The sequence below is a fragment of the Polyergus mexicanus genome, unplaced genomic scaffold (assembly GCF_030449975.1).
Source record: "Polyergus mexicanus isolate NDT 795.1 unplaced genomic scaffold, iyPolMexi1.0 SCAF_4, whole genome shotgun sequence".
Taxonomy (NCBI): domain Eukaryota; kingdom Metazoa; phylum Arthropoda; class Insecta; order Hymenoptera; family Formicidae; genus Polyergus; species Polyergus mexicanus.
The window spans coordinates 6,134,854-6,155,624 of record NW_027223324.1 but is presented as its reverse complement, the minus strand read 5'-3'; the positions used below and the strand labels follow the sequence as shown (position 1 = coordinate 6,155,624).

General features: G+C 32.9%; 3 protein-coding genes across 3 annotated transcripts; 1 reads left to right on the top strand and 2 right to left on the bottom strand.

Annotated features, from left to right (window-relative positions):
- Positions 1–53: 53 nt before the first annotated feature.
- Positions 54–6,399, bottom strand: LOC138932814 (uncharacterized). The gene is made up of 5 exons (XM_070294998.1): positions 4,645–6,399; positions 4,316–4,483; positions 3,977–4,138; positions 3,292–3,795; positions 54–515 (listed from the first exon to the last, which is right to left on the bottom strand). Exons 1-5 carry the CDS (start codon positions 6,370–6,372, stop codon positions 198–200), a joined length of 2,880 nt encoding a protein of 959 aa, XP_070151099.1. The 5' UTR covers positions 6,373–6,399; the 3' UTR covers positions 54–197.
- Positions 6,400–6,922: 523 nt separating this feature from the next.
- Mdh2 (malate dehydrogenase 2) lies at positions 6,923–10,005 on the bottom strand. Its single transcript, XM_070294995.1, has 5 exons — positions 9,793–10,005; positions 8,782–8,997; positions 8,359–8,631; positions 7,675–8,004; positions 6,923–7,409 (listed from the first exon to the last, which is right to left on the bottom strand). The coding sequence occupies exons 1-5, from the start codon at positions 9,865–9,867 to the stop codon at positions 7,281–7,283; spliced, it is 1,023 nt and encodes a 340-aa protein (XP_070151096.1). The 5' UTR covers positions 9,868–10,005; the 3' UTR covers positions 6,923–7,280.
- A 3,409-nt stretch (positions 10,006–13,414) lies between these two features.
- On the top strand, positions 13,415–15,931 carry Atpsynb (ATP synthase subunit b, mitochondrial). The gene is made up of 4 exons (XM_070294515.1): positions 13,415–13,518; positions 14,066–14,224; positions 14,924–15,276; positions 15,606–15,931. Exons 1-4 carry the CDS (start codon positions 13,491–13,493, stop codon positions 15,780–15,782), a joined length of 717 nt encoding a protein of 238 aa, XP_070150616.1. The 5' UTR covers positions 13,415–13,490; the 3' UTR covers positions 15,783–15,931.
- Positions 15,932–20,771: the final 4,840 nt, after the last annotated feature.

Sequence of the window (20,771 nt, the reverse complement as noted above, 5' to 3'; positions counted from 1 at the left end):
TTTTCAATTTATATTATATTAATTTTATATCACACAAATGTATAATACGTCTCTATATTTAATTTTTTTTCAATCTCCGAATTTAATTTATATATCTAATTTAAATTTTAGGTTTTTTCTTTCTTACTACTATTGGATTACGGTTACGACATCAGAAGCGAGAAATAAGGTATGACGCAGGAGAAGAACTGATGCGATTATTCAAGCGCGGATTGAGATTGCATCTCTTTCGCAAAGTCGCGATCGCGGAAGCTATTCGAGCCGGAGATGAGTCTCCTCGGTCTGGTTAAATTTACTTGTCGCAGGATACGCTCCAAATTGCCTTCTGATCCGGTCAGAATGGGCGAAAGAGTGACGCTCGACGCAGATCGATTTTTAATAATTCGGCCACTCCTGGGCGATTTTCCGGTATGATCGCTAGGTTTACGTTTCGCAGACTTTAGCTTTACGTTGCGCAACATGTCCAGGGACACGACCGGCCCTCTGGGACCTGGTACAGTGTTTCGTCTACTATCCTGAAATGTATTGAAAGAAATTACATGTTTTTTTTGTGTGCTTTTAGAATCGTGTTGATAGTAAATTAAAATAAAATAAATTCCATATTAAAATAAGGCTCCTGAGTAATCGCCGCGGCCATATTGAAATGATGACGTCAGAAGCGAGAAATGACACGCTGAGAATTCTTGCGTGTCATTTTTAAATAAAAAGATATTTTAAAGAAACAAGACTACAGATCGCTTTAGTATACTTGTAAAATTGTCCGAAAACTAAGCTTTTCCTTTGACAATTAATAAATAACCGTAAAATGAGTGTCAAAGTAAGCCTAGTCATACGGGAAAACATATAGTTTGACAGCTGTCGAAAGAAGTGGAAAATGTTCTTTTTACATAATACTTTTCTTGCTAAGCTTAATTTTCGGACAATTTTATAAGTTTCATAAATACGTTACACATCACAGCATTAGCATAAAGCGAATAATTACGAAATGGCACGCAAAAATAATTTGGGCTGTCACTTTTCACGCTTCATAGTTCATCGATTTGCAACGTGAGGCGCTGTATAAAAATTCTGACATATGGGTAACATGCTGGTAACTTGTAGCTAACATGTAACATATATATAGTATATATCTTTTATATAGCGTAATACTCTATTAGAAGAATACTTGAGCAAAGCTAGGACGCAATGCTCAGCCATTTCTAAAAAAATTTGATTTAAATAATATGGTTTTTCTTATATACAACTCCGTTAGATCGATTAGCGAGAAGGCGATGTAGCTATCACGCATCAGACCCGCGTTCGATTCTTGTCCCTGGCATTCTTTTTCTCATTTTTTTTTATACAATCTATAGCAACAAATATTTATTCATGTAAAATAAAGTTAATTTAACCAACAATTTTTTTTTAATTCGCACTTTCGAAAAACAATTTTCTTTTAATTTACTCACGAAACTGGACATAATTTTAATTCAGCTTATAATCTTATTATTTTATACATTCTATCCGATATAAAATGAAGCAAATAAAACGTCACTATTTGAACATATAATTATAATTTAATACAAAATTACAACAAGTAATTACGACAAGTATCATCCAAATTCCAAATAATTGTAACCGATCTGTAGAAATTGTTGATGATAGTGATAACAAGGATGAATAAAAGTTTTGACACATTTATTTGTAATTTTGTATTAAATTATAACTATATGTTCAAGTTGTGGCGTTTTATTTGCTTCATTTTATATAAAATAATAAGGTTGTAAGTTTAACAAAAATTATGCCCAGTTTCGTGAGTAAATTAAAAGAAAATTGCCTTCCGAAAGTGCAAATTAAAAAAAGATTGTAAGTTAAATTAATTTTATTTTACATGAATAAATATTTGTTGCTAAATTGTATGAAAAAAGAATGAGAAAAAAAGTGGAAGGGACAAGAATTGAACCCAGGTTGGATGCGTGATAACTACGCGCTTAATGCCCGAGCTACACCATCTTTTCGCTAATTGATATAACGGAGCCAAATATAAGTAAAGCCATATTGTTTAAATCATTTTCTTGGAAATGGCTGAGCATTGCGCTTTATCCCTTTGTTCAAATATTCTTGTAATAAAGTACTATACTATAAAAGCCTTTTTCAATTCGGTGACCCCAAAGTCGCGCCCTCCCCTGTTAGTCGCAGGAACGTGCGCATCATAAATATAATAGCACAATACTCTAGTAGTACAGGTTCTCATTAAAATTTTTTATTGAATATTTTATTTTGTATTAATAATAAAAATAATTATTATTCTATTATTAATTATGTATATGTACGTTTTATAATAATTTAAAATATTTATATTTTATGGTTACCAGAGTATTGTGCTATTATACATTTGTAATAGCACGTTCCTAAGACTAAGTGATGCGCTCCTTAGTTACGATTTATGATGCGGTGATGCGTTGCTAAGGAACGAGGGGTAAGATGGAAGCAGTGAGCAGTAGGCGTGAGCTAAAAAATCTAGCCAAAAGTTACAAATAAATCCCAGTTCACTTATATAATAAGTCGTTGGACAGGATTCTTATTCCTACCGCAGCATCTTTATTCCCATGTCGCCACCGTCAATTCGGAGCTTCACAGGGTGACTACTTAGGGCCCGTTCCACTTAATTATTGCAATGTTCACGATATCCTTTCATCAAAAGTTAAACAAAGATAAATGATACTCGCGAGCACTGCGGTCGTTAAGTGAAACGCGCCCTCAGTAGAGTCCTAGATTATCAGAGAAGCGCCAACTTGTTTCTCCTCCTGATTAGTCGATTAAAATAGCCGTCATGTTAGAATACAAACGTCACACGTATAGCTTGACAGAGCTGTCAATTAAATGTGGTTGTGTTAATATTAAGTTTAAATAGGTGCATATTATAATTTCTTGTACCCACGGTAAGTAGGACTGTCTTATATATGTTATATATGTCTTATATATGTTTTACATGTATATACATAGAATAAATACATATATATTATATATAATTTATAATTATAATAATTATATTATTATTATTATTATTATTATATAATTAATAATTATTAATAATTATTTTAATTATTATATATATATATATATATATATATATATATATATATATATATATAAGCACTACTGACGTTTGTGTCTTAAGATGGCAACGGTAGCATAATGGGGGTAGAGTTGGCGCTTCTCTGATAATCTAGGACTCTACTATTCAGAAGCTAGCTTTGATGATGTAAAGATGTTTTATTGCTAAAACTTGTTATAAAATTTTGACAATACCTTAATACTTTGTGGTGCCTTCTTTAATGTGACTTTTAATAGATCTTCAACTGTGATGGTTGGCCTATTGAATAACGGTGTGGAGCATTTTCTAGGTGTCCTATTCTTCTTGCTTTTGCTACTATTGGGAGTTGTCGGAGGCTGTGTTGGTAGCTTCGGGGACTGTAAAGAAGTTAAAGGGAGAGGCGGAGGAGGTGGTATCGATGCGGATTCCGAAGTATGCACTTTCGGTAAAAAGGAAAGAGATTGTGGAGGTATTAAGGATGATGGCATTGGCGGAGGAGGAGGTGGGAGCGAACGAGAAGGAGAAAATGAGGAGGGACACGAAGGGAACAAGGGAACCGGTTGCGAGAATCTCGGTCGAACTTCCTCTAACATTTCACGCAACTTTTTCAGCTCCTGCATTAGCGTCATATGATCTTCGGTCATCTTTTTGCTGATTTCACGGATGACATTTACTTCGATTGTGAGGGCTTTAAGGGTGGCTTTGGTGCTCGTCCGTATCTACAAAAATTACAAAAAAATATATTATTAATATTAATAGATTATTTTTAGATTTATCTATATTACATGTATATTGATACGAATATTTTATATAAATATATTGAATTATATATTGATCTTTTGCGAATGCAAAACTATATTTAATATTTCTTAAAGTTCGAAATAAAATGCGCAGTCTTACCTGGACGAAATCCATCGAGAGTCGTGTTATTTTTTTTGACAGTAAGCGTAGCGTCTTCTTATTTTCAGAACGCAATGTCGCTATTAAGCGGTTAAATTTTTTCGTTCGAGGAGTCTCCGTTGACGAAGATGGGGTAATCACTTTTTGGAATTTCTTGTAAGACTGAAAAAATTGATAACAAAATTATCTAATAAAAACAAATATTGTATATAGTATAGAGATGATATTATAAATAATAAATAATTTATATATATTAAAATTATATATATATATATATAAAGTTATCAAATTTCGTTCGTTGCCATATGATCCGGCTTAAGTCAATTGCAAGAAATTTACACCATTTAGCAGATGTAGTAGTTTTTTTTTCAACCAAATGCAGAGAGCAATCACCCATGTAATTAATGCGCAGCAAATGTTTCTTCGACGAGGTGCATGGGAATCTCGTAGCTTCGTGATATTTTGTGACATCTGGTGTTTATAAGTATCATCCTGATGATATTTTACCTTATTAATCAAAAAGGGGACAAAGTTATTAGAGATGTAGTAAATAAATTTGTATAAAGAGAATATTTACTTTATACTTTAAACGTGCTCGAGATAGAAAAGTTAACTGATTAGTTAAGATTACTTCTTCAAAATCTGAAGATACACGATTAAAGTATTACTTTTTGCAGAGGAATACTGCGGTAGTCGTAATTGAACACCGTGGACAGATCGAATGTCGATTCCAAGAAGTTGTCCCAATACGTTTTACCACATGAAGGCGGATCCAATGAGCATTCTTCGCTCTTTCCCGGAAGTGAATCTGTAATCTTCGCGCAAATCTCCGATTGCCTCTGCTTCTTCACTTCCTCTTCGTAATCGAACGTCGAAGTCGCGTTTCGGAAGCTTTTCGGCGACGATTGCGGCGATTCCCCGCAAGAATTTGTTTCCGATCGAATCTTGGATTCGATTCTCTTCGCTTTTTCTTCTTCTTCGTTTCTCTTCGCTTCTTCTTCGTTTCTCTTCGCTTCTTCTTCGTTTCTCTTCGCTTCTTCTTCGTTTCTCTTCGCTTCTTCTTCGTTTCTCTTCGCTTCTTCTTCTTCTTCGTCCTTTGTGAATTCGCGCCCTTCGCCATTGAATGAGAATCGCATAGCAATGTCGCGATTCGAAGGAGTGCGAAACGGGAAAGACGACGTCGAGATGGAGATGTAGGGGAATATTCTATATAACAAGGATGCGCTGTGTTCCGATGAGTCTTCGCCACCAATTTTCTTCCTTACTCGTTGCAAATTGGCAAACATCCTGCGAAACTCGCTCCAATTTGCCATTAAACACTCGCCAATTTTCTCGAGAACGATATCAAATCTTTTATTATCATTTGATATCCCCTTTCTTCTCTTCTTATCATCTTGCGAGCCATCGTCATCTTCGATAGATCTGCAGACCGATAATCCAGCCAGTTCATCGGACGATTGCAGTCCGATATCGTCAGTGAATCCAGATCGTTTTTCGATCTCGTGAAAGATTGTGAAGCGTGCGGATTCCGAGATGTACTCTTTCTGTAACTTGCAAGTCGTTTCCGTGGTAGACTGATTGGTGTTCATTGTTGATGACTGTCCGTTTAGATAATTGTCCATTTCGCGCATCAAATCATCATTCATCGAGAACGTCTTGTCCAACGAGTAACAATTATTCATCATCGTTCCAGATATATCGCGATTTTTCTGCTGATTTGAATTTTCCTCCAGAGATCGTCTCTCATGCTTGTTGTAGAAATTCGCAGATTCTAGAACTGAGTCTTCACGCGATTGAGATTCCAAGTTAGAAGGAAATTGCGATGATTGCGAGATTCTTTGGAGAGTCGTTTCTTCGAGAGCATCCGCTGAAGATTGCCCACTGTGCATTATATCGGCCGTTTCGTTCTCATCGCTATTCAACATATTACTTAAGGAAGATAAACTGCATGAATGAATCGAGTCCGTTAAATCGTACGGGTCGTCTATCATTATAGTATCGCGCTTAGGATAATATTTTTCCAATTTAGCGAAATCATCTCCAGGTTCAATATTAAAATCATACATTAAAAGATTCGACTCATGACACTCTCGAGACAAGCTGGATCGTTCAATCCTCCCCGAGATAATCATATCCTCGATCTCTTTATCACTCTCCGTTTGCAGTCTTATGTCAGGTCGTTTGAGAATAATCTCAGGACTCAGCTTCCCGCTGCAGAGACATGGATCCGATTCGTATAGAACTAATTCCGGTGAATGTTGATTAGACATGTCGCTCGCTTTCTCTGCATTTTTGTTCTTCGAATCTTCGGATGGCCCCAAACGAGCATTTTCCCGAAAAGACTCCTGAATCTCGTGAAACTTATGCCACGGTCGTTTGTACATTCTACGTTTCATTATTGAGTCGTGAAATATTTATATTGCGATATCACACTGTACTATATATGTATAATCTATTATATAAGATCTGTTGCAATTAACTGTAGGCATCTTACTGCACACTTTTCGCTAAAATTATGTGAATTAGGTAAGCTTCAAAAAGCGTTATGTTACATTGCACTTCTACAAGACTTTGGAATAAACGAACAATATTTCGCGTCTATTATATTCCTGAGAGATCTTCTGTTTATCTCAAGGTTATCTACCTGTTTATATTATTTGTTTTGGTATCTATACGCGCGCGATGCTGACACTTAACTTCCTATTAAATTCATTATTTTCTTTATTAAAAAACTTGCCTTTTCGGATATTGTTTAAATTAATCTGGAAGCAAATCTGATTCAATTTAGTTGTTTAAAGTCAATTATAATTTTGATTTTCAAGAGAAAAAAAATTAAATTTAAATTAAATTTACACATATATATATATATATATAAATGTTTGAAAAAAAGAAATTTTAATGCATTTGTAAGAGCGTTATTTATTGAAATCTTTGCTACATTATATATTTTCCTCAAGAGAATGTTGAATCATGATTTGTGTGTAATTATTTTATTTATTATTTTATTTATTTCCTATTTTACACACTAATATGTATATATAAATCTGCTAGGCAGTTCACTTTTCATTTACAATATTCTTAACATTATAAATACATTCGCGATAAAATCTGTTGCACAGTTCATATACTACACATTTACATATATATGTATCGGCAGGTCAGAAGAAACAAACAATACATTCGCGGATTTTTACGCTCATCACAGTCAAAAAATGATAATTCGATTGCTGTGATGACTATGATTATAAAATGAGTAACAAAGATCAGTAATTCTCACACTCTATTTAGCTAGGTCCGACAGATTTCACTTCTTATTTACAAAGTCTTCTCCTTTTTGAATATTTTTCTTGAGTTCGGGGATTGCGGCGTCCAATAGTTTCTGCTCAAAGCTGCTTAGTTTGCCCAAGCCCAAATTTTTCTCAAGTCCATTTTTCTGAAATTCACAATATGCCAATATATATTACAAAAAAACAGAATGTACACAATAATAACATTAAAATTAAAAATGTGTATTATGGTATATTCTAAAAACAAATATGTGGCTTAATAAAAAAATAATATCCTATATCGATCGGGAAACAAATTATATAGCTTGAACAATTTTTCTATTTGCAGTCTTTTCTCTTCCTAAGATATACAATCATAACAAATAGATAAATATGGAGAGTCATGCGATTTATTTTTACATTTCTACTTACGCCCAGAAGTATTGGTGTGGAAAAATATTTAGCATCAGTGATGTTCGATTTGACGTATGAGCATTCGATGATACCAGACTCCCCGTTAAGTGCCCTAATTAATGATAGCCCGAATCGTGCACCGGCGTAAGCCATGGACAAAGTGGCGGATCCGGTACCTGCTTTGGCTTTAACGACCTCGGTACCAGCCTCTTGAATTCTCTCGGTGAGAGCCTTCAACTGATCATCCGGGAAAGAAACTGATGGCGTGCATTGCGAGATCAGTGGAATAATAGTGATGCCACTGTGTCCACCAATGACCGGGACAGATGTTTTTTGTGGATCAAGGTTCTGAAAAATCATAATTATTTACCATTAATATGTTAACGATGTTTTCTCATTATAAAAGCTTACTTTAGTAAAAGTTTGGAAAAAATAATGCAATATATTCTTCTGGCTTAATCATATTGAATAAAAATATTTCATATGCCATGCTTCTTAAAGCACTCGATTATTTACTGCAGCCATTATTAGATTACAATGTCAAAAGTGAAAATGATATGATTCTTTTTGCATTATAATATTAAGATAAATAATTTTTTCATACATTATGACTCCTATTGATATTTGAAATAAAATTTGATAGCCTAAATTTCTATATATGCGATAGTTTGGCCTTGCTATTTTATACTATATTTAGAATACTTTTGCTTCTGCGATGAATGTATTTGCTCTGACAATATCCAAAGTGGTCACTCCAAACACACGGTTGGGATCGTAGACAGACGCTTTTTGCAGTACTTCGCTCGCGATTGGTACTGTGCTGTTGACGGGATTCGAAATGATTGCTACCAAGGCTTTCGGCGCGACTTCAGCCATCGCGGCAACGAGATCCCGAACAATAGAAGCGTTCGTATTAAAGAGATCGTCGCGGGTCATGCCTGGTTTGCGCGGCACACCAGCAGGTATGATAACGACCTAAAAATAATACACAAAATATAAATTTGATAAAACACCAAGATCGTAAGATTAATTAATTCCTATTTGATAAGTTTAATTAAATCACACATATGTATAATATTTAAATATAAGTATTAAATATTTATGGCATAATCTTCTACGACATACCTGAGCGCCTTTCAGAGAATCTTTAAGTTGTTCCGGGCCATTGTAAGCTTTAACTTTTGCTGGCGTATTTATATGGGAGAGATCGGCGGCAACACCCGGTGTGTTCACGATATCGTATAAGGACAATTCAGTGACGAGAGGCGATTGCTTGAGAAGTAAGGATAGCGGCTGGCCAATGCCACCACTCGCTCCCATAACAGCAACCTTGGCATCGCACTAGAAAGAATGCAATCGACATGTTAGCATTTTGAAAAAGAAACATTTGTAAATGTGTGCAGAATGCAAATTAAAAAAAAAAAAATGGAATTAAAAATTTCTTTCCATTAATTTTGTTTATGCAATCAACAGAATTAATAGAATGTTGAAAGATTTCTCGGAAGGTCAAGTTTACAATGCTATTTCATTGATAGGATCGCGAAGACATTTAATATGGTAAAAAATATATATTAGGACCTCATTATTCTCGCAGTCGGTCCGAAAATGTCTTGATACGTCAATTTAGTACGCCAGCATTTTGGGATCGAATAATTCGCGGTTGCATAACTGTGTTCTGATTGCAGCATCGCGCTCCTCGTGACGTGCGATGCAAAGTTCCAACGTAATTGATAAAGGTAGCAAATGATATCTCTCCCGCAATAAACGTCGTCTAACGTGAATGAAGATAATTAGCGTGGGATAATCAGCGCCTTTATGTTAATATGAGAATATACGAATTATGTGTGTGTGTGTGTGTGTGTGCGCGCGTGAAATAGACGATATATACTTAAATAGGCAAATGTATAAAAAGAGAGATCCTCTTAAACATAATCTTGGTCTTTTCGAAACACACGGTATATTTAAATACACATTATTCCAATTAATCGCTAAAAATAGCGAAAAATTTATATTTATTATTATCATGCACATTAATGGCGATTAATGGGGATATGATAACAATTAAATAATCCACATTATTACATTAATTTCGGATTTGGAAAACACATTGAATCATAATTTAATTTATTACGATACCTTGGTGCTGGTTGATAATCGTTTCGCTCCTTGTTGAGCGACGTTTATGGTAGGCCTGAGAAATCGCGGTAGCATATTGACGATAATAGACGTCACGTTAAATTATTCGAAATGAATTTCCCAAGAAAAGTAAGACCCGTTTCTGATAACCCCTCAAAGACACTCGCGTGACCTTTGACGATCCACTGACTGTCACACTGTCAGTGGCGCCAGAAGTGACGTTCTCCGAATCGAAATTAAAGCGGGGAGCACACACTTTTGCATAAGCGCATAATCATAAGCATAAGGAAATTGATTGGTCAATTTCGTTATGCATAAGGAAATGGACCAATCAATTTCCTTATGCTGCTGTGATTATGCGCTTATGCAAAAGTGTGTGCTTCCCGCTTAAGCCGATATTACATTTGTCGCACGACAAACTTTTTAAGCATATTGATTGGCTGGAAAATAGAAACTTTCTCGAGTCCCTAGAAATTAGCTAATCAATGCGCTTGAAAATTTGTCGTACGCAAATGTAATATCAGCCTTATGCGACGTCTACAATAGAGATTCTAAGCCATAAGCCTTAAGAAATTGACCAATCACAGTCGAGTATTTCTCTCATACTTGACTGTGATTGGTCAATTTCTTAAAGCTTAGGGCTTAAAATCTCTATTGTAAACGCCGCCTAAGGTTATATAAAAGAAGGTTAAAGCTGCGGTCGAAAAGACGCTAGAAATGCTTCGAAGTATTCGATTGACCAATCAGAGCAAAGAGAGTAAAGATTTCTTTATTCTAATTGGTTAATGCAATGCTTCGAAGCATCTCTAGCATCTTCTCGACCACAGCTTAAGGCCGATATTACATTTGTCGTACGACAAACTTTTTAAGCATATTGATTGGCTGGAAAATAGAAACTTTCTCGAGTCCCTAGAAATTAGCTAATCAATGCGCTTGAAAATTTGTCGTACGCAAATGTAATATCAGCCTTATGCGGCGTCTACAATAGAGATTTTAAGCCATAAGCCTTAAGAAATTGACCAATCACAGTCGAGTATTCTTCTCATACTTGACTGTGATTGGTCAATTTCTTAAAGCTTAGGGCTTAAAATCTCTATTGTAAACGCCGCCTTAGGGTTATATAAAAGAAGGTTAAAGCTGCGGTCGAAAAGACGCTAGAAATGCTTCGAAGTATTCGATTGACCAATCAGAGCAAAGAGAGTAAAGATTTCTTTATTCTAATTGGTTAATGCAATGCTTCGAAGCATCTCTAGCATCTTCTCGACCACAGCTTAAGGCCGATATTACATTTGATGATACGACAAACTTTTTAAGAATATTGATTGGCTGGAAAATAGAAACTTTTTCGAGTCCCTAGAAATTAGCTAATCAATGCGCTTGAAAATTTGTCGTACGCAAATGTAATATCAGCCTTATGCGACGTCTACAATAGAGATTTTAAGCCATAAGCCTTAAGAAATTGACCAATCACAGTCGAATATTCTTCTCATACTTGACTGTGATTGGTCAATTTCTTAAAGCTTAGGGCTTAAAATCTCTATTGTAAACGCCGCCTTAGGGTTATATAAAAGAAGGTTAAAGCTGCGGTCGAAAAGACGCTAGAAATGCTTCGAAGTGTTTGATTGACCAATCAGAGCAAAGAGAGTAAAGATTTCTTTATTCTGATTGGTTAATGCAATGCTTCGAAGCATCTCTAGCATCTTCTCGACCACAGCTGAAGGCCGATATTACATTTGTTGATACGACAAACTTTTTAAGAATATTGATTGGCTGGAAAATAGAAACTTTCTCGAGTCCCTAGAAATTAGCTAATCAATGCGCTTGAAAATTTGTCGTACGCAAATGTAATATCAGCCTTATGCGGCGTCTACAATAGAGATTTTAAGCCATAAGCCTTAAGAAATTGACCAATCACAGTCGAGTATTCTTCTCATACTTGACTGTGATTGGTCAATTTCTTAAAGCTTAGGGCTTAAAATCTCTATTGTAAACGCCGCATTAGGGTTATATAAAAGAAGGTTAAAGCTGCGGTCGAAAAGATGCTAGAAATGCTTCGAAGTGTTTGATTGACCAATCAGAGCAAAGAGAGTAAAGATTTCTTTATTCTAATTGGTTAATGCAATGCTTCGAAGCATCTCTAGCATCTTCTCGACCACAGCTTAAAGCCGATATTACATTTGATGATACGATAAACTTTTTAAGAATATTGATTGGCTGGAAAATAGAAACTTTCTCGAGTCCCTAGAAATTAGCTAATCAATGCGCTTGAAAATTTGTCGTACGACAAATGTAATATCAGCCTTATGCGGCGTCTACAATAGAGATTTTAAGCCATAAGCCTTAAGAAATTGACCAATCACAGTCGAGTATTTCTCTCATACTTGACTGTGATTGGTCAATTTCTTAAAGCTTAGGGCTTAAAATCTCTATTGTAAACGCCGCCTTAGGGTTATATAAAAGAAGGTTAAAGCTGCTCGAAAAGACGCTAGAAATGCTTCGAAGTGTTTGTTTGACCAATCAGAGCAAAGAGAGTAAAGATTTCTTTATTCTAATTGGTTAATGCAATGCTTCGAAGCATCTCTAGCATCTTCTCGACCACAGCTGAAGGCCGATATTACATTTGTTGATACGACAAACTTTTTAAGAATATTGATTGGCTGCAAAATAGAAACTTTCTCGAGTCTCTAGAAATTAGCTAATCAATACGCTTAAAAGATTTGTCGTACGACAAATGTAATACCGCCCTAAGTCATATATTGAAACCACTGAACTATATACCATACTGGAACGCGCATGGCTCTGCTGATTGGCAGCCAAAAATGTGGGACTGCGAGAGTTGTCGCTTCTCAAATCTGTTCTTGTCTATCTAACTACGTCGACTACGTGACTAGATGTACTATCCGTTCTAAAACCATTATCATAGTTTGATGTGCAGTTTTTTAAGATACACTTTACCATTTTTCATATTTATTTTAATTCTCTGCTTCTTAACGTTTTCAACCATCTAGCATAGAAATAAATATTTGCCTGGTATTAAAGATCGCGTGTGATTTGGTGTGATTGCGTGGCAGGACGATGTTTTCAGTCATGGTAGTTCACGGTAAAAAGAGACAGATCCGAAAAGGTGCAGCTATCCTTTAGTGGCCGCGGTAGTAGTGGTGGGACCATAATTGTGCGCGTTCCAGTATGGTATATAGGTTGCGGTCGCGCGGGAAGATGCTAGAAATGCTTCGAGGCGTTGCATTAACCAATCAGAACAAAGAAATCTTTATTCTTTGTGTCCTGATTGGTCAACCAAACGCTTCGAAGCATCTCTAGCGTCTTCTCGATCGCAGCCATAGTTCAACGTGTTCGAGCATCAGCCGTGTGCGCTGGTGTGCACCGAGCGTCGTTTTATCTTTGTTATTTATTAAAAATTGAACAAAGATAGAATGACGCTCGTGTGCATACGGATAATGTTCTCGAACGCGGCTCAGAGCAAGAAATATTTTGTACTTTTGTGATTGGTCAATTGAACGATTCGAACTTTTGTAGCGTCAATCAGAACACATCCTTGGTAAAGTATTGAAAATGCTGCATGATATGAATCGCAATCTGTGAATCTGCCATTATCTATCTTTTTGATCATGATGTTAGCTATAGGTTGTAATAAGTTGTGGCTAATATCGTGAACGTGGTTACAGACATTTGGTAAAAAAATGCTATCGAGATTGGCTCTTCGCAATGGTAAATGTCAATTCATTATTTCTCGCCATTGCATTTTTACAAATTATTCCAACCTGAGAAGCGAATTCGATCAATACAGGAAATAAATGAATTGGTTACGAAGTTGACATTTTCTATTATGTAATGGCAATTCCGCACTACATTTACATTTTCTCACGATATTTACTAAAAACTAAGCTCATATATTATAATTTATTAATTATACGTATATATAAAAATGTGTAACGCGTTTAAGTCTATTTTTTTTTCTGTAAAGTAAAATTTTTAAGCTTTTTCATGAGCAATTTTGTTTATGTTACATTGCCCATATTTTTCCTATGAAAAGTTATCGAAATTTTTGTTCTTTTCAACACATTACATCTTTTTTGTACCATTGTATGCAATTTTTCTTTCTTATGTTTCTATGTCTATATATGCCACACAAAAAATTCAATCTTAAATTTATATTTTCAATGTAAAAAGTATAATGGCTTATAGGTAGAATAAATATATTTCTTGTGATAATATTGTTTTTCTCTTTCTCTCTCTCTTTCTCTCTTTAATTTAGCTCAATTATTACCAATGGCTATGCGTGGATCGCAAAGCGCTTCTTCAGTAGCCATAGAACCTACTCGTCCCAAACGTTTGATTGATCCATCTCCAGTTAGGCATGGATTCATACCTGAGGAATGGTTCCAAGCTTTCTATTCAAAAACTGGTGCATCAGGTATGCATTACTCTTATTGTATGATGATAATTGAATATCTGATTTGAAGTAATTCATATATAAATTTTTATATTGGATATGTGAAAGTTTCTTTATAATCACGAAATGAATAATTTCTTGTATAAGTTTACATTGAAAAAATCTAGGACAATACTTTCTTTTATATAAAGTTTTATATTTGCAATAAAATAATCCGAAATGATTTAAAATTATTATATATAAGAGTTACATAATCTATTGTCAAAATGGTAAATTAACTTCATATATTTTTTTTTTTTTTTAAATGTTGCAAGTAAACTTGATTTGTTGTTATAAAGTATGAATCTTGCTTTAACAATATAGAAAAGAATATTTAAGATATTATATTAAGAACAATAAAGATAAGCTTAATATTTTACATACAATTTTTATAATTTAAATTATTTTTAATTAATTTCTCTTTTAAATGATATTGTATAAGATTGTTGAAAACTATCCAAGCTCGCAAAATATAAAAGATAATATTAAATCATTTTTAATTTTTTAATCATTTCTTTTACAAAGTAAACATATGTATGAAAAACTTGAATGCATAGATTCGTATTTATTTTTGAAAGAAATTGTTTCTTTTTTTATTATGTCTCTATATATCATATCCTGCATAAAATGACATGGTATTTTTCTGTCATCACTAATTATTGTTGTATGTTTTATTTTCAGGGCCATACGTATTTGCTATAACTGTGGGCACTTATTTATGTTCAAAAGAGTTTTATATTATGGATCATGAATATTATAATAGTTTGTCTCTGTTAATAATATATATAGCAGGTGTAAAAATGCTTGGTCCAAAAGTAGCTGAATACTTGGACAAGGAAGTAGATAAATACAATGATCATCTTGACGAATCTAGAAACAGCCAAATAGCTCAATATGAGGACTCAATTACACAAGAGAAAAAAGAGCAATGGAGCCTAGATGGCCAGAAAATGATAATGGAAATTAAAAAAGAGAATATTAAAATGCAACTGGAAGCAACTTACAGGGAACGTTTGGTGCAAGTCTATCAAGAGGTATAACAATTTTTTTGTGTATAATAGAATATAAACTAATAAAATAATTATAGACAAAAATATAACAATAGATTTACTTTTTTATTTATAATTAGAGCAAAGCTTAAAATTACAATAGTTGTTTAAATTTCTCACATACTAATCTTATTATTAAAAAGAATGTAATAATTTTTGCTCAGACATTATAATTGTTAACTTGTTAAATTAAGTAAATTTCATAAATTTTTTTTATAATTTAATTGAATATGGTATAACAATACATTTTTATACTAAGTTTCACAAGAAAAAGAAGAAAATATATATAAGAAATTTTATTTGCTTGCTTACAGGTGAAGAAGCGTCTCGACTACCAAGTGCAAATACAAAATCTCGAACGACGAATCGCACAGAAGCATATGGTACAATGGATTGTGAACGGAGTATTGAAAGCCATCACTCCCGATCAGGAGAAGGCAACCCTTCAACAATGCATCAAAGATCTTGAAGCTCTCGCTGCAAAAGCGTAAAGTGTCGCTAAATAATTATTTAGATGAAATAGAAATATGATAGAGTAAGAGTAAGGCGTTTGTCAGTAAAATGTCTATTTCTATCGAATATTGTTTGTGAATCGTCGGAATCATCAAGTGTTGTAAATGAATAAACGCCATCTTGCAATATTCACAGTGTAAATTGATTTTTGTTAACAATATTATGGAGAATTGTAAATTTGGATAAACGTCAGTTATTAAAATGATAAATTAATTATAAGTTTTATTACTTGTTTTTTTATCTCTATCTTTTACCTCTATGTGCAAGTAAAATTCATAAATTTTATATAAATTTCAATCTATTTCAATTATATAAGTAATGAGGCTATATTATATATAAAGTGAGACTTATCTTAAATTCAATGGTAGTAAAAATTTATCAATATATATATTTTACAATATGTCTTATTATGTTTATAAAAATGTAAAATGTTTTAAAATTTGAATAGAATAAAACAGCACAAAAATAGAATAAATTTACATATCAACATTCAAATTAAATTTCAATAAAATTAGAATAACTCTACACAGTATGAATCACAGATATCCATCAGTTGCTCTATTCATTATTTTTTCTTTTTTTTGCGATATTGTTATGTGATCATTTTGATAATTTTGTGTCACATTCAGCACAGAATAAGGGTAATATTACATTTGTCATATGGCGAACTTTTTAAGCGCATTGATTAGCTAATTTCTAGAGACTCAAGAAATTTCCTATTTTGCAGCCAATCAGTATGCTTAAAAAATTTGTCGTACGACAAATGTAATATAAGGCTTATGTTTTATCCAAGAGAGTATATCCATTACTTTATCTATTATACTTCTCAAGTTATAAAACTTATCTTTGTGATTTGAATTATTTAGAGCAGCTTGTATAACAGTCCTTAATCGTTGGATGGGTGCGTCAAAATTTGCGAAGCAGGTCGTGTAGGCTACATTCCAGAGTATTTTTCTCGTAAATATTAATGAGGAAAAAGTTTTCACTTTCCTCTTCGATTTTATGAATCTTCAGACATTTTTTTAATGTAATTTTTGAAGAGTATGAAAAAAATTTCAATTTCAATAAAAAAAGACTTCTTCAGTAAACGGTAAAAATCTCGCGATTTTGCTAAACTAACTGGGATGTAGCTTTTACATCCCACGCGCCCGTCCGAGGGTTAAATCAGAAATTATCAAATAGCGTTTTCGAATGAAGCAAGTTTGATCGACCCAAGGTTGATTAATGACGTCATTGCATCGTCTCTGCTAATAAAAGGTTTGAATTCATAGTAAAATAGTGATTAATTGATCCTAATTAAAATCCGTTCATTCGAAAACGCTAAAATTAAAAATTGCACGCTTTATTAATGCTCATGTGATGAACTTGAATACAGATATAGATAGTGAATAGCACGCCGCAAAGCAATAATCGAATAAATTATATTATTTCAAATAAGAGTTAATTTTGTAATATTTCATAATAAACTGTAGATTCTGTTTGGTTTCTGCTGCCAATCAGCCAATCTGCCGTCAGATTATGCACACGCAAATTTTGCTCGGTTTTTGCCGACAATTTATCAGATTCTATGAGGCGCTGTTAGTAAATCATAAGCCTAATGCGGACATAACAGAGATGCCAATTTCCTAGCAACTTCTGAGTAAATCTGTTGCTAAGCTGCTGGCAAATTGCGTGCATTTTGCTTACTAAAGTATATTCAATATATATTTATATATATAAGTTATATAGAAATTATTTGTAAGATGAGTTGTAAGAACAATTAATTTTTACATATAATAATTTTCACTATATTGTAAATGAGAAAAGAAAATAAAATTGTAGTTTTTAAAATTTCATTTTTTGAAGTTTTTATTTGTATTACCTGTCTTGTCTATTAAGTTCACGATATCTCAAAATTTTAATTTGTGTAAGTATCGGCAGGAGGCCAAAAGTTAATTCCACAGGAAAAATTTTTTAGCGGATGTGAGTTCCATGTATATCCCATCGGACTGACCAGATGCATACTACATTTTTCTCTTCCTTTTCAAAAAAAAAAAAAAACAATACTTTTGCGGATTTCAAAGTTTCGAATTTCCGCGCTCCTTGAAATCTTAATCTAATTGTGAGCCACCTCTTTGCTGATTATGTTCTCCTGATACTTTTGCAGATTTCAAAGCTTCAAATGCTGACGTTTTTAAAAATTTTAGTTTGTGCCACTTCCTCGCTGATTATGTTCTTCTGACACGCCACCTCCCAAGTAGCAGAGTATTGGGCTATTTGCTGATGGTATTCTTCTGATATTTTTGCGGATTTCTCTCTCTCTCTCTCTCTCTCTCAAAGCTTCTTCAAATTTTTGCGCTTTTTAAAATTTTACCTTGTGCCATTTCTTTGCTGATTATATATTTTCTTGATATGCCACCTCTTTGCTGATTATGTTCTCTTGATACGCCATTTTCTTGCTGATTATGTTCTGATACTTTTGCGGATTTCGAAACTTCAAATTTTCGCGCATCTTGAGATTTTACTTTCTGCCATCTCTTTGCTGATCATGTTCTTCTGATATTTGATTTCAAGAAATGCAGTTTCAAAAATTCCAAGGACAAAAAAATCGGCAAAATTGTATCAAAATAATATATAATTATAGGAAAGAAGTATGCGACATGATAAGATATGTGAGAATGGATGGATGTATGTTCAATCAAGACATTTGCATTTTGTATTATTAATATAGTTTATTAGATTTTTTTAAATCACATATAATGTATTTCACAGATTATTATCGATTCTTTTGTATATACAGTGATATACACTAATTTTCTTCTATTTTGCGTTTTTATCATCGGTATTTCATCAAACAATAAAATAAAATTATTTAGAAACAAAACTAGCGTTAGAAAATCTTAAAAAATATACATTAACCCCTATTGGATATTGCAATATATATAAAATAGACATTTTCGTTAAATAGATTGATCATTTTCGCTCTTACATTACATTATTTATATACATAGTCATTTTTATTATTATACAACAATAATAGACACAAGTATTTTATTATGTATATATATATATATATATATATATATATATATATATATATATATATATATATATATCGGATATCAGACGCAATAGAAGATATGCATTGAACACTAAATTAGAAATTATTTTCAAATACTAAAAATAATATGACTTTATATAATTGTGGATAAAAATGGACGAATCACTTGTGCTGTGCGCGTTAAGTGCGCGTACATTTTGCGCGCGCGTACACACAACACGCACGCACGCACACACATACGCGATCATATTTTTATTATTATACAATAAAATACATAGGCATTTTATTACGTACATTATATACATATATTGGATATCGGATGTAATCGCTTTTGCTATTACAATCCCATACAGCACAGAACATTTTGCAAATACATTGCAGTAATGTTATAATCTTGCAAGTTGCAATGTAATATTGTTGAAACATTATTGGAATATGTAATCGTAATATTTAATGAGAATGTTACAGCAATATTCCAAAAGCATTACAAAAAACAATTTTCGATAATCGCTAGTTCGTCCGTTTACCGCTATGTGGCGCGTATTATATTATCTAACCTGCATTTAAATTGCAGTCATGATGATTATATCAACATATAAAGATTGCAAAAAGCGAATAGTAAGATTAAAGATATAACTATTTTTATTAGTTTAATTTATCTGATGCGGTCCCAACACAGGGAATTCAGATATTGGACTGATTATTCAGAAATCTGACAAATAATGTCTGAAAAAATTAAAATTATCCGTTTATTGTTTCCTTAAGATGTAAAATAGAGTCTAATATTTATATAAATAAAATTTTAACTTTTATGAATTTTTTAAATCATTTTCAATTTCTTAAACATGTAAATCATTTATAAAATATTAATTAGATAACAGAAAACTGTTTAATAGTTTCCATTCCTATATAAAATCAAAAAGTTGATAATAATTTTTTAATATGCAGGATACTTCAGATTTAAATAGATAAACTTTAAGAATATATATAAAGATATTCAAGAGAGACGAGAAAAAACTCGTTGTATTTGCGTAAATTTACAATCTTTTTTTCTTATCTCTCTTGAATGTCTTTATATATTCTCAAAGTTTATCTATTAAATTTGAAGCGTTTTGCATATTTGTAGCAATGTATTTAAATATTACAAATACATTGCTCCGTAACTTTACTGTAATCTTACATTGTAATATTTCTAAGGGCGAACATTTCAACATTGCCGCAGGCTCGCAGTAACATTGCAGAAACATTTCGCAACTTCTATGCAATGTTTCAATGCAAGATCTATGCAATGTTTCTGCAATCTTTCGGTGCTGTATGGGATATATTTTGTACACACGTGCCCACAGACAGCCATTTTTATTATTATACAATAATACACACTAGCATTACTATATATATATCTATAATGATATAGAATATCGGACGCAATCAAATGCAATGTGATTTTTTCCAGATTAAATCAACTGTTTTTTGCGACGTTGCCAATTCCTACATTATCAATCATTTCTTTGCCGTAATAATCATACTGTGATAACATAGTATAAATATGTCTCATTAAATAATTATATATCAATAAAAGATAAGCACTCCATAACTGAGTGATTCGCGAAAGAAGCTGAGTGATATATTTTGGAAACGTAGTGAGAATTTTTATTATCTAAAACATATATATTACATATCACATTTTTTTGCTTATTTTTCTTTATCTTATTTTGTAAGATAAAATTTATTTTAACCTATAATTCGCAACGGAATTCAAAACAAAATGATAATTTCATGTGTGCGCTGTGCCCATACAGCACCGAAAGATTGCAAAAACGTTGCATAGATCTTACATTGAAACATTGTAATATTGCATAGAAGTTGCGAAATGTTTCTGCAATGTTACTGCAAGCCTGCGGCAACGTTGAAATGTCCGCCCACAGAA